General features: G+C 38.3%; 1 protein-coding gene across 1 annotated transcript in view; it reads right to left on the bottom strand.

Moving 5' to 3' along the window:
• The window catches only part of LOC132520668 (multidrug resistance-associated protein 1-like), a 77301-nt gene that overhangs the window by 53760 nt on the left and 9891 nt on the right, over positions 1–13650 (bottom strand). Inside the window, exons 3-5 of the mRNA XM_060149402.1 lie at positions 10957–11104; positions 10075–10217; positions 4598–4775 (exon numbers count right to left, since the gene is read on the bottom strand). Of these exons, the coding sequence (XP_060005385.1) occupies positions 4598–4775; positions 10075–10217; positions 10957–11104 (469 nt within the window). The remainder of the gene's footprint in view (positions 1–4597; positions 4776–10074; positions 10218–10956; positions 11105–13650) is intronic.

Genomic DNA, 13650 nt, shown 5'->3' with positions numbered 1-13650 from the left:
GTCATGGGGCTGCTGGAGGAGATGCACAGACCTGGGAGTTTCACAAAGTGTCAGGATCCCTCTAAGCCCTATGGCTACTGCAGTGTTGAATCCTTTACGTTTCTGCTACTGACTTCTAAGGGGCACAGCGGTGCTGATGATAAAACAGAATAAATACTGCTCCCATAAGAGGAAAAAAGGAAAAAATACTAATCACAACAATAGTTAGGCTTCTATCCACGCCTCCTCCAAATGTAGCTTTGTAAACTCCCTTAATAAGTTATTGACCATTTAAAGTGGCCAAGTAAAACAATGGAAATCCAAGAACAGTTATTCTCATTTCATTAAGACTATAGCATTTTTTAAGAGAGATCCATTGATCTCTAATAGCACCCACCCCCAACTTACTATTATAAACAAATATAAACTCTTTTCTCCCACTTTTCTAGAAGGAAAAGATAAACCACACTTAGTATTTATGAAAATACTAAAAGACTGAGTAATTCAAAATCATCAAATTATCCAAGGAACCAAATAAATACCCTCCTTTTGGAAAACGCACAAAGCACAACTGTCACCGGCAAAACCCATTAACAATTCTAGTGGGAGGGAGCGAGACGCAAGAGGGAAGAGATATACATATGTATATGTATATACATATACATATGTATATGTATAACTGATTCACTTTGTTATAAAGCAGAAACTAACACACCGTTGTAAAGCAATTATACCCCAATAAAGATGTTAAAAAAAAAAACAATTCTAAGGGGACTGGGTAATACAATAAAGTCTAAGCTTTTTTTTCCCTTTCCCTGGGTGTTTAGTCTAGTCTCACTTGCTCCCAGGGGACAGTGTGCAGAGGCCTCGCACCCAGCCCTTCAGACCAGAGTTCCTCCTGAGGAAGGAAACGGCTGAGCCTACACCGATGCTCGGTGTCGGGGTGCAGTAGCCACGCATGACACAATCCAAGATGGAAGCAGCGGGCCGCGAGCAGAGATGTTGGGCCTGGCACCTTGATCAGGAGCCTGAGCAGCACAGCTGCAACCGCCCAGCAAGAACCCCGCCCCCTCCCCTCCCCGCCAGCCTGTCGGGAGAGCCCTGTGCTGTAGAGCAGCGGTCCCCAAGGACTGGTTTCCTGGAAGAAAATTCTTCCACGGACTGGGGGTCCGGGGTGGAGGGGGATTGTGGACCCCTGCTCTAGAGCGAGCTCCCATCTCTCCGTTATCTGATCAGAGAATAAAGCTTTCCTTTGCTCCTAACCCATACTTGGTTGGCTCGAAGGACACTGGACAGAAGGACCCTTGTTGGGGACCCACTCAGGAGGATCTGTAACACAACTATGTGACTCATCACTTTTTGAAACTTCATTCATTTCATTGATTGAATTATGCTCTAAGAAGACCCAGATAAACCAGATATGGCTTCCAACCTCAAAAACCCTTTTTATGGACTGGAAATATCTTTTTATCACTGAGCTCAATTCACTAATGGCTCATTTCATCTTATGATGATGAAATTTGTTTTACAATTTCACATTCTCCCTCGTGTATTTGTTCCTTTCTGGACTCATTGCCACGGCCCTGGTTCATATCTTTATTTCCTGAACTACTTTTCCTGACCATCCTAGCTGTAAGTCATAGACACCATATAATTTAGAACTTGCTGGGCCCTAAACACTTCTATCCCAGTGATTCTCAAACAGTGGTTGCCATACTTCTAATGAGTCATGGTGTTCGTAAAGGTGGATCCTCATAAATCTATGAGAATTCATTTATCTTCAGTTCCTTTGGATGCAAAAAAAGTAGGCCAGGATTTTCTTTCTCTCTCCTCCTTCTGACCGCACTTAAGTATATCTATTTTAAAGAATGGAAACAGAATTTTATCAGTTTTCTTTATATCATATACTTCCCACAATTAAGGAAAGAATAAAGCTTTAAGCCACAAATGTAGACAGTCTAGACACGGTTATTCAACTTAAATTTAATTGAAATTAAAAATCTACTTCCTTACTCTTACTAGCCACGTTTCAGTTTCAAGGGTTCAACAGCCATATATGACTAGTGGCTACGATACTGGGCAATGTGGATATAGAATATTTTAAAAAATCACAGAAACTCCTATTGGATGGTATTTGATGGAAGAATGCCCTCAGACTGCCCACATTAAGCCCAGGACTAACTGATGCTGCTTTTGAACCATATCTTGTTTCTTAGCCCTCAAGAATTCCCATGGAGGGCTTCCCTGGTGGCGCAGTGGTGGAGAGTCCGCCTGCTGATGCAGGGGACACGGGTTCGCGCCCCGGTCCGGGAGGATCCCACATGCCACGGGGCGGCTGGGCCCATTAGCCATGGCTGCTGAGCCTGCGCGTCCGGAGCCTGTGCTCCGCAACGGAAGAGGCCACAACAGTGAAAGGCCTGCATAACGCAAAAAAAAAAAAAAAAAAATTCCCATGGAGCCTGCAATGGAGAGCTAAGGGGTAACAAAACCTGAGTTTTAAGACCCAAAGACTCATGCAGTGATCAAGTGGAAGGAGGCCTGTGTTCTTCCCCACAAACCTTAGAAAATGATGTTCCCTGAACTTTACTCCGAAGTAGCAGCAGTCATGTGGATGGATACAGAACAAGAGCTTTCAAACACCTCCCTTCCTCCCCAAGAAAAAGGTGTGAGACCAACTTTAACCAGTGTAACGACAAATCCCTGATGAAGGAGGGCCAATGTCAGATGAACATGGGTCATCTGGTGCCACTGTGAGAGCCATTTAGGATCTTGAAGTTATCTAAATATGACAAAAATCAGAATCCTAAAATCTGTACAGGAGAAGGGAAATTTAGCAACCCCAGTTGGTCCCTCTGGAAAGCAGATATAGGATAAGAGACGCAGAAGAAAGACTACCTTATATTTGTGCCACTTGCATGGGCTGTCCCAGAGCATCCTAGGACTACAGGTCACTACTAATATCTTCCGCTGTTTGTCTGATGGAGTTAGAATTAAATCTTAATCCCTACTGCAGGATCCACTGAACCAGCTTGATTGCTGTATTCCTTTGATCCTTGAGTGCCCTTTGTTATTAAACATTCTCTAAGGACCCATATAGTCTCACTCCTATAGACTCTGTTCCCTCTTACATTATCTCCAGGGTCTTTTTGCCCTTATAATGGACTCACCCATAGCACTTGATTTTCCTTTTTATTTCGGACAGTTTGCTCCAATTTCTACCGCAATCTACTCTTTTATGCTTGTAAATGCACCTCAATCCTATACCTAAACTCCAATGCTTTAATCAATGAATGAAGTCCTGTTCCATATAGACCATATATCAAAAACAAATGTTAGCATTTAAACTGATTCCTAGACTCTTTGATCAATCTTTTCTCCATATTTGTATTCTGTAAATTCTCAGAATTTACAGCCGTTAAAACTACAACTGGGGCAGCCTCTCTGACCCTGTATCTGGGCTATGTTATACAGAGCTAGCTCTACTTCAAGTTCAGTATTTCCTGGCTCAGTTGAGCTTGGGTCATTCCAGAGTCTCTAAAATCACTCTATGCCTCCATTTTGGCCTAATATGGCCAAATCGTCTGTAACACTTCATGCCCAGGTCAACCCAAATTATATTTCCTTCCACTTACACAAATCCTACAGCTTTCCGAAAGACTATTTCAAGTCTCCTTTCTATGTGAAACCTTCCTTAACTGCCTACACACATTGTAGATTTCCTGCTTATCTGATCTCTTATAATATCTGCATTTAGTTCCACACATTTATTATGTATGTTAATAGTTCTCTCCAATTTCTTGAAGGCAATGGCTCATTTATTCACTTACTCAGTCTTCCAACTTTTATAAAAATGTGTAAAAGCCACTCTCTTAGATGATAAAGGTACAACAGGTTAAAAAGTTCCTATTCCAAATCTGAAGAACCCACAATTTATAGAGGAGTACAGACTAAGAAGGCAAAATACATCTGTTGATTTAATAACTCCGTGATAACTACGGGAGGGAGGAAACTCTTTAATTGTTTATAACTATCATGTAAATAAAAGGCTCTGAATGGTAAAGAGGTGGTATTTAAAATTGTATTTTCAAGAAAGGACAAATTAAACTTTAAGGTCATGCTAGGTATAAGGATCAGCTAGGTTTTGGGGTGGGTGGGAGAGGGCTTGGACTCAAAGAGAAATAGGTAACGACTGTATAGAGAAGGATGGCTTTGTTGCATGAAAAGACAGAGTGAGCAGAGCAAGTAAAAGGTACTACGTAGATGGAACATGATCATGGAAAGGAATTTTATTGATACATAAATATAGACAACCATAAAACATTCAATTCCATTCATCTTCTGAGGAGGAGTTAAGTGATGTAACAGTGGACACAGAGTATCATTTAATTTCATGGATTAGAGTTGACTAGAAGTTTCAGGGACTATAGACAGAGGACCCTATAAAGAAATTAATGCAACCAATATTGATGAGTCAAAGTTCTTTCATAGCAAAATAAATGTATATTCAAAGGACACACTAGAACTTTTTAATATACACTTCTATTTTTCCAGATTCCTTATTTGAAAGCACATAAGGATACGGTTCATTTAGAAATTGGGAATTTCTTCAATCTTTTACCTTCTTGTAGATCAGTCCAATTACAGCTGTCTTAATTTTTGCTGAAGTGAGCATGTTAAAACGTTGGTACTGCTGAAGGATCAGGGTTTGCAAGAAGACTACGACAAAAAGTGCCAAAGCATAACCATAGCCACTCCAGCCAAAATCTGGGCGGTGTTCACAGAAAATGATCATTTGCCTGAATGTCATATGCAAATTGAGAAAAGAGAAGGAATGTTAAACATCTGAAGTAATAAAATGCTTATGTGAATTAAGGGCTGTCAAAATGTTACACACACACACACACACACACACACACACACACACACACACACACACACACGTACATACTCTTGCCTGTTCTTCTTTTACTTGCCCAATTTGGCATCCTTTCCCCCTTTATTTTTACTCAAGCATATATAATAAATAGAATCAACAATTATTATCGCAGGCTTGTGGGTAGAAGGATATTTTCTAGTTTTCATATGGCAATCTCATCAAATAATTAAATGTTCTGGCCTAACTTCATCATGAAAATTGAGACACAGAGACATTTAAAAGTTCTTTTTTTTTTTTGCTGAAATCATGCATTTTGTTAAATATAGGGAAACATGACAATTAGAACTTAAGTAGACAATCTCTTAGCATGGCAAAAAGACACTTTCTTTAAAGGCCTGAATTATAGCTCACCTTTTATTACTTTTATGCATATCCAATTTCCCTCTCCTCTACCTTTACTTATTTCCTCTTAAGTTTGGTGACAACATGGTCATCGTGATTAAGGTCAATACTGGGTACACCTAGACAATGGGGATGGTTCTAATTATCTAAGCTTCGATCTACTTTATTAACAGCTTGGACAGTTAATAGATGTATACTTAAATGCAATTCATGTTGCCCGAATTGCTTTATAAACCAAGTACTTCAGAAATTATCTTTATTAAAATTGTACCTTAGAATCAAGTATAATACCAGTGCCTCTAAAAATCCTACTATAAACCTCTAGTCACTGAAAATCACTATTTGAAGTGACCACAACCCACATAAACATTATACAACAGCAGGTTCTGTATTTTTAGTTGATGTCTATCAGATGCCATCTATTGGGAGTCCAAATTATTTTTACAAAAGCAACTTACTAAATAACTTCTTGGTCTCAGAATTAAATTTTCTGAACAAGAAGCACTATTCTTCTTACTGTAGATACATCTATCAATAGACTGTTTCCTGTTTCATAAAATCAAACAACTAAATGACTATCACCAGGTACTATATTAATATGGAACTACTAAAAATATTTCCAGGAAATACTGTAAATAATCTGTGATCAAGGCATGGTAAAGACCGTAAATCTATATTCATGATATCAGATATAAATACTCATTTTTTGGTTTGACTGACATTAGAATAAAATCCCAATAAATGGGAAAAAAGAGTAAGCACCATGATCAACAAGAAACAAATTTCTTCTACTAGTAAATTAATGAAAGTATTATTTTGATATATTTATTATACATGAGACATGATCATATAAATTCATAAAATTCTGATGACTCAATTCTTCCCCAGTGTGGGAATTGTAAGCTTATTCAGCTACTCTAGAATGAGTGCTTCTTGGACAAGCATAGCTTTGGATAAGTACATTTACTCAGTAATCCATTCAGGAATTGCATTTCGTTCTATGTGCCAGGCTCTGTGCTAGGAGCTAAGGACACAAAAATTGAATAAGTTCCTGGAGGAACGTATAGTCTACTCAGGGAGAAAGACATGTCAACTGACTCATTTCAATGCAATGTTGAAATTTCTGTTTTGCAGGTGTGATCAAGCTAGTATGTTATAAAAAGTGTGTGACAAAATTAGGGAGACAATCTCTACCCCACAGCCAAGGACTTAACAATTCTTTAGTACCCCACAGACTGCAGATTTGGGAAGAATACAGAGTCACTGAATTGCTATCGTCTATAACTATTTTCAGAAAGAGTGACCACAGTGAGATTCTCTAATGAGTTTCTTGAGCAGTAGTCACTCATTGGCAAATGGAAATCAGAACATGACTAAGAATGGCTGGGGATCACTTGCTACTCCTCTCATTTTGAATTTGAACCTAATTCCCCTCCCTTTGGATCTGAGCTGAATTAAGGAATTGCTTGACTAAAATAATATGGCCCAAGTGACATCCTGGGATTTCCAAGTCTAGGTCGTAAAACGACTTGCCTAAACTTCTTGGAATGTTTACTCTGGGAACATCCAGCTGCTATGTAAGAAGATCAACTAACCAGAGACCTCAACGCTTAAGCTAACCATTCAGAGAAGCTGTGGAGAGAGAGAAAAAGAGGGAAAGAGAGATGACCATTTCCAGCCATCCTAGCCCAGGCAACAGGCATATAAGTTTAGAAGCCATCTTCACATTCTGGTACCAGCAGATGCAGAAAAGAATCAAGGTATCACTCAGCCAACAGCTAGGTCCAAGTTCCCAGATGTATGTCTCTATTGGAGCTGCTACAACTATCTCAACTCTTCAAGCTACTCAGTGAATTCCCCAGTCATTGTGGAGCAGAGAAAAACAATCTCTCTCTGAAGCCCTGGTCCACAAAATCATGCACATAATAAAATCATGGTTGTTTTATACCACTTAGTTTTGAAGTGGCTAATTTTGCAGCAATAGATCACCAGAACAGGGCAGGAGAGAAGATGCTGGCCAATGCATCTCTGATAGATGGACTTCTGGTCATAGGTGAATGGTAATTACTCAGTGGTAACTACTTAAAAATAACTGGAATATTCAGAGGTGAGGGGCAGAGGCAGGGGGAATGAGACATCTGTTATCTTGTCTGTGGGAGGAGGGGACAGTTAATCCAGGAGACATTTGGCTTATATGTCTATAGACAAGGGAACCAAATAGAGACTCTGGGGTAAAAACAACAGAAACAGTTTTCTGACAGCAATAAAACAACAGCTTCTGCCCTTGGATTCCTTAACACCATTCTCTTTCGGTTCTCCTCTCTCTGTTCCAGCCACTCCTTCTCACTATCTTTTGATGGATTTCCCTGTCTTCACCACCTCTACACACTGAAAAAGCTTGTGATTTTTTGTGTGGACATCTTTACTTCCCTTCACTGTAACTAAGGTGAGCTCATCCAGAACAGTAGCTTGATATACCTAGTCTAATTTGGAACAGTTCCCACATTTATCACTCTAGCCTATATCTTTCCTAACTCCAAACTTATGTAGACGATTGCTCATTCAAACTTTTTACCTAAATGTCTGTCAGGGATCCCCAAGACCACTCCCTCGTTAAATGATTCATTAGAACAACTTTTAGGACTCAACATATAGTCATATCCACGACTATTAATTATTATGGTGAAAGGATGCAAAACAAAATTAACAAAGAGAAAAGGTGAATGGGGTGAAGTCTAGGGGAAAACAGGTACAAGCTTCAAAAAGTCCTCTCTCAGTAGAGTCACAGAGAACTCTCTTAATTCTCCCAGCAGCTAGTTGTGGCAAATATGTGAAATGTTGTCCACCAGGGAAGCCCTTTAAAGACTCAGCGTCCAGGGCACCCTTTTCCTAACACACGCCCAAATTCCAGACTCTCGGAAGGAAAGCAGGTATTCAGCACGGACCATGTTGACTGTATAAACAGTCTGGAGATACTGAACCACTCCTATCAGTTAAGGTGGTGGGAACCCTCCTGAAGTTCAAGTTCCAACTGCCAGCCAAAGGCCAGCCCTATAAACAGGCCTTCCAAAGGACAGCAGTCAGGTCTGCTATTTTAATTCTTTTCTGCAGAATGGCTAATACATATTTCACATTTAGCAAATTCCACTCCCTACTTGACTCTTTCCTGAGCCTTCCATACCTTCCGTAAACGGTAACTCATTTACCTTGTGATTTAACAGAAACTCGGAAGCCATCCTTGACTCCTTTCTTCCTCTCTCAATGTACGTTCAATCTATCAGTGCATTATGTTGACTCTACCTTTAAAATAAAGCGAGAAGCTGACCACGTATCACCTTCATTGCTACAACCTAGTTGAAGCCATCATTGACTTTTGCCTGGATTATCTTAGCTGTTCCTTCTTCCACTCTTGCTCTACTTTATTCTCTGTGCAGCAGCTAGAGTGATTCCTGTAAAACTGAAGTCTAATCATATCATTCTACGCTCAAAATCTCTCAAAGGTTTCCCTTCTAATATATCACGTTCCATAAGGCCCTTCAAAATCTTTTCCAGCCCCCAAATCTTTCTGACCTCAGTCTTATCACTTTCCTTTTCTGACCTCTCAGCTTCCCTGCTCCAGCCTCACTTGCCTTCTAAGGGTCCTCAAAGACACCAAGCACGCTGCTGCCTCATGGCTTTAGCCATGCAATAGATATGGTCTCGGCTTCCTCCCTAACTTCCTTCAGAACTTTGTTCAAATTTCACCTTATAACAAATGTCCTCCCTAATCACCTCACAGAAGAAAACAACTTCCAGTTCCCCAGACTGGTATTCTCTACCCTATTGCCTTGCTGCACTTTGCTTTCCTTAGCACTGTTTATTTCTTAATACAATTTATATTTATTCATTTGTTTAGTATTTATCTCTCCCTTCTAAGTGTCATCGGAGCAGGGACTTTTTGGTTTTTGCTCTATCCCCATGGTCTACTTAGAACAGTTTGGCATGTAGTAGGTGCTTAATAAATATTGGATAAATATGTGCCTGAATATTATTTGGGATCCAGGCAACTCGGGATTAACTCTATTTTCATGAATTAAATTGTTCTTAAATCCAACTTGAAAACTTATTCAAAACAAAAAATATAATTATTAGTTCATAAAAAAAAGTTTCCTTGTGTTTCCTTCATACGACAGGCAGAGGTAAGGAAATGTCCCCTTGAAAAAGGTAGCCTATAGTCAAGGACTCAATTTTAATGTCTGCCTGTGAATCCTTGCATATAGATACTATAGAAATATTATAGAAATTCTTTCATTTTTTTCTCTCTATGTGTATACATAAATATATACACATACATATATATTTATATATATTTATATATTATTACCTTGGCTGATAAATTTCAATTCCCAAAAGTCCACAGCTAAGAAAAATAGAGGTATGTGTCCTTACATTTTCCAAACATATACTCAAGCCAGATTTTCTAGATTTGAATTGTAACTCTGGCATTTTCTAGCTGTATGGTCTTAGGCAAAGTACTAGAAATTCTTTGTTTCTGCATTGTGATAGTGGGTACAATACTACTTCCTACATCATAGGATTGTTGTAAAGATTAAATAAGATAATTAATATAAAGATTTTTAGAACAGTGCTTAGTACATGGTAGGTTTCAGTAATTACTCACTATAATATCATAATTCACATTCATATCACAGGCAAACGTAATAGACTGCCTGTATTCTAAATAAAATTTGTAATTGGGACCTATCTCACTCTTTTTTAGTGAATGATTTGCTTATCATTTTCCTGTGGGAAGAAGAAAAAACAAGACTTCAACTTACTTCATTATGAGTGGGCTAGTGAAGGACAGAACATCAGCAAACACTTTGAATAAAGCAACTTGAATCAGGACAAACTTAAAGGTGTTCCACAATGCACGGAGCAGAGATGGTTTCCTGGTATGTGCCTCTTTATGAAAAGATGACTACATAATTAAAGAAAATAAAAACAATGTGAAAAGGGAACAGAACTAATATATAAAATATATATAAACTAACCATAAAATTAGTATTGTACTCCAAAGATAGTAAAGCAACAACAAAAAAATAAATTCAGCTGAACTTGAAAATATGGCCCATATCATTGGTATGGTATGTCTCCAAACCACATGGCATTATTTATACCACGTGGCATAAGTGGAAAAATATTTTATTTTATCCCTTTTGTGAGTTTTGAAACTGTTTAAATAATACAGTTTTTATCTTCAAATTATATTTTCTTTTTGAGAAGTCTAAAGACTATATATATATTCATATGTGTGTGTGTGTGTGTGTGTGTGTGTGTGTGTGTGTGTGTGCATCATGCTACATGTGGAGAACCTATCCCTGCCCCACAAGCTTTGACCTTGGCCACTATATGACTTAGTTTGACCAACAGACATGATTCTCTGAGATATGCAGACCATCTTTGCCATGGTGGATGAGGAAAGATATTGGTGAGATGCCAAAAATTATACACATATCAACATATTTGCTCCTGAGCTTTGAAGGGAAGAGATGTTTAATAATTTGATGACAGAAATTAGCTGCAGTAACAACCAATTATACTTATAGAAATGGCTTGTTATTTCACATATTTAAGGTATTTTCTATATCGATACCTCATATTTCGAACAAGCTTTATTAGTTTTTTCATTAAGTACTAACAATTTAATAATTAATTACCTTTACTTTTTGCCTCTCTTGATTCTTTAGAACTTCCTTCCTCCATTGTTTTTCAAAGATGGGACACACAATATAGGAGGAATCACTTTCATTTAGTTCGAAAAGATCCTCTCTTTCCAAAGGTTTTTTATAGCCTAAAATAATTATTCTAAAAATGAAAGAGCAAGGTAAACAATTCAGCAAAATCAATAATGAAGTTAAAGCTAATTTTGCACACATTAGCTTGACTTCTTGATTTATAAATTATTTTATTGATCAGGTTGGAATGACTAGAGAGTGTGTTTGAAAAATCATACAACTCTATCCTGGAGTTCAATAATGTATAATAATCCTTTGTAGCTTTTAACAGGGCTGTTTAGATATCCAATTATTCAGTGAAACACTAACTTCATTTACTCATCTCATACTGGAGACACCCACCTACCCTACCTCCCTTACTGAAATTTAAATAGCTAACTTTCACAGTAAGGTATTCATGCCAAAACCCATATTTGCTTTTTAGGCTTGTATCAGAAGAGAAATGGATCCATCCTCTGCTGGGACTATATATACCCTTTGACACTTGACTTTACAGAATGTCCAAGTGGAGTAGCTGTATCTGCCCCACAAACTTAGGCCTTGGCCATATGACTTACTTTGATCCATAGCATATGAGTCAATGTCACAGAGCCATTTTGGAGCTGATGCCTTAAGAAGTACGGCAAGATACTGCCAGCCTCTCAGTACTTCCACGTTCCTCCATTCAAAAAGCTTGCCCCAGAGTACATGGTGAGTCATTATGCAAAAACAATGGGTCTAAGCTGAGATTTTCCCAGGCAAACAAAGGTGCATGGTCTAGTTATACCACGAACGTTATTGTGGCAGACAATGATTTGTATTTACCTTACACCCATCCCTTCTATCTCAACTCTTCCTACAAACTGGAATTTGATATTTATTCATTTGAAAATCTCTTGAACTCAGAGTAAGTCCTTATTCCAGCCACAGAGTTATGATCTATGATTGGCCTAAATCAGTCCTGGTAATCTCATTACATTTTTGCTTAGCATTAAATAATATAACTCAGTTACGGCTAAGGAAATCTAAACAAAAGTCTACTGAGGAGAACTTTCTTTTTCAAAAGAAAACACAAAACAGGGAGTTCCCTGGTGGCCTAGTGGTTAGGAATCCACACTCTCACTGCTGTGACCCGGGTTCAATCCCTGGTGGGGGAACTGAGATCCCGCAAGCCGGGCCGCATGGCCCCCAAAAAAAAAAGACACAAAACTTCAAAAGGAGAAAATGCTTGCCTTCCTTTTCCTGCACCTTCCTCCTTCCTCCCTGTACTGAAGACATAATGGTCTGAGATGGAGAAGCCATCTTTGCCACCATGGGTGAAAAGCCAAATACTAGAAATGGAGGGTGGAAAGATAGAAAAAGCCTGGGTCCTTGATAAGATTTCTGAGGTAGTTCACCAGCCTATTCCCTGCTGGTGAACTACCCAATAACATAAGAAAATAAATACATATCTATTTAAGCTATTATTATTTGACTATTCTGTTACCTGAAGCCAAACACACTGCTAAGTAATATAGTTCAGATATACTCAGTTTTGAGCTTGATGACATGACTGATTCAATAAGAAATTAAACTACCATTTAAACCCAGGCCTTCTGACTCTATAGCTTCAGTTTTTTCCATTACAAAGTATATTAGTCCAAGAGACCATAACAAAGTATTACACTACTCCAAACTGGAACTGCTTTCATTGTCATTGTTACTGAACAATCTGAATTGATTGACCCTCGGATGGATTTAAACCCTGTGGTAACCAGTCTCCACTGGATTCAATTTTACTTTTATTACACTGTCTAATATCATATTACAATTCATAATTAACAAAAAGGCTTAAATGTACTAAGAAAGGACCTTCCATAATCATGCCTCTGTTGGTTCAATATGCTGGACAATTTCCTTCAGTGCACTTTTAAAAACATATTAAGCAATAAACTACTTTTATGTCATATTAAGTCCTTCTATTCTGTTCCACAAAATAAATATTCATTTTCAAAATAAGACTGCATTGATTTTCACAAAAGCATTTTTAATAACATTTACTGCTTCAGCATTTTGAGTTAGAACCGTGCAAAACTCAGCGGTTTTGGTTCACGGGGATAAGTGACCCCTGGCTTTCATGCTGTCTCCAAATAATGCAGCATCTAAAAGTGACACTTAAGCCGAATTGATTGTGGTGTATTTGGGTTCGGCTGTGACTTCCCTTTTGCCATGTGTGTGCTTCTTCCACCTCTTTTGCTCTCTTCTGGTCTAACTTTTACACATAAGCATCTAGGAAAAGAGGAAGTGGTGTTTCTTTAAATCAATTGATGAAGTAGCTTTGGGGAAGCAACTAGGACCAATAGTTGACCCTCCCAATGAGTGAAACGGAGCATGCACCAGGTCCCACAAACTTGTGGACTTTAGTCCTAAAGCAATAATAAAAGTACTTACATTCACCTTGTGTTTTTTAGATTGATATTTCTTTTCAAAGGACATTCACTTAAACTACTTTGATACTCACAACTCTCTACAGCATGCAGAGCAATATTAATTTTCCATTTTTACAGGTGGTTAAATAGCAGGAACTCTAGGGACTGGCTACAGGTTTGTAAATGTGATATACACCAGTGCTAACTTAACCAAAGGCAGACAGTGTCA

The sequence above is a fragment of the Lagenorhynchus albirostris genome, chromosome 5, assembly GCF_949774975.1.
Source record: "Lagenorhynchus albirostris chromosome 5, mLagAlb1.1, whole genome shotgun sequence".
NCBI classification, from domain to species: Eukaryota; Metazoa; Chordata; class Mammalia; order Artiodactyla; family Delphinidae; genus Lagenorhynchus; species Lagenorhynchus albirostris.
This window is presented reverse-complemented; position numbering and strand designations above follow the sequence as displayed.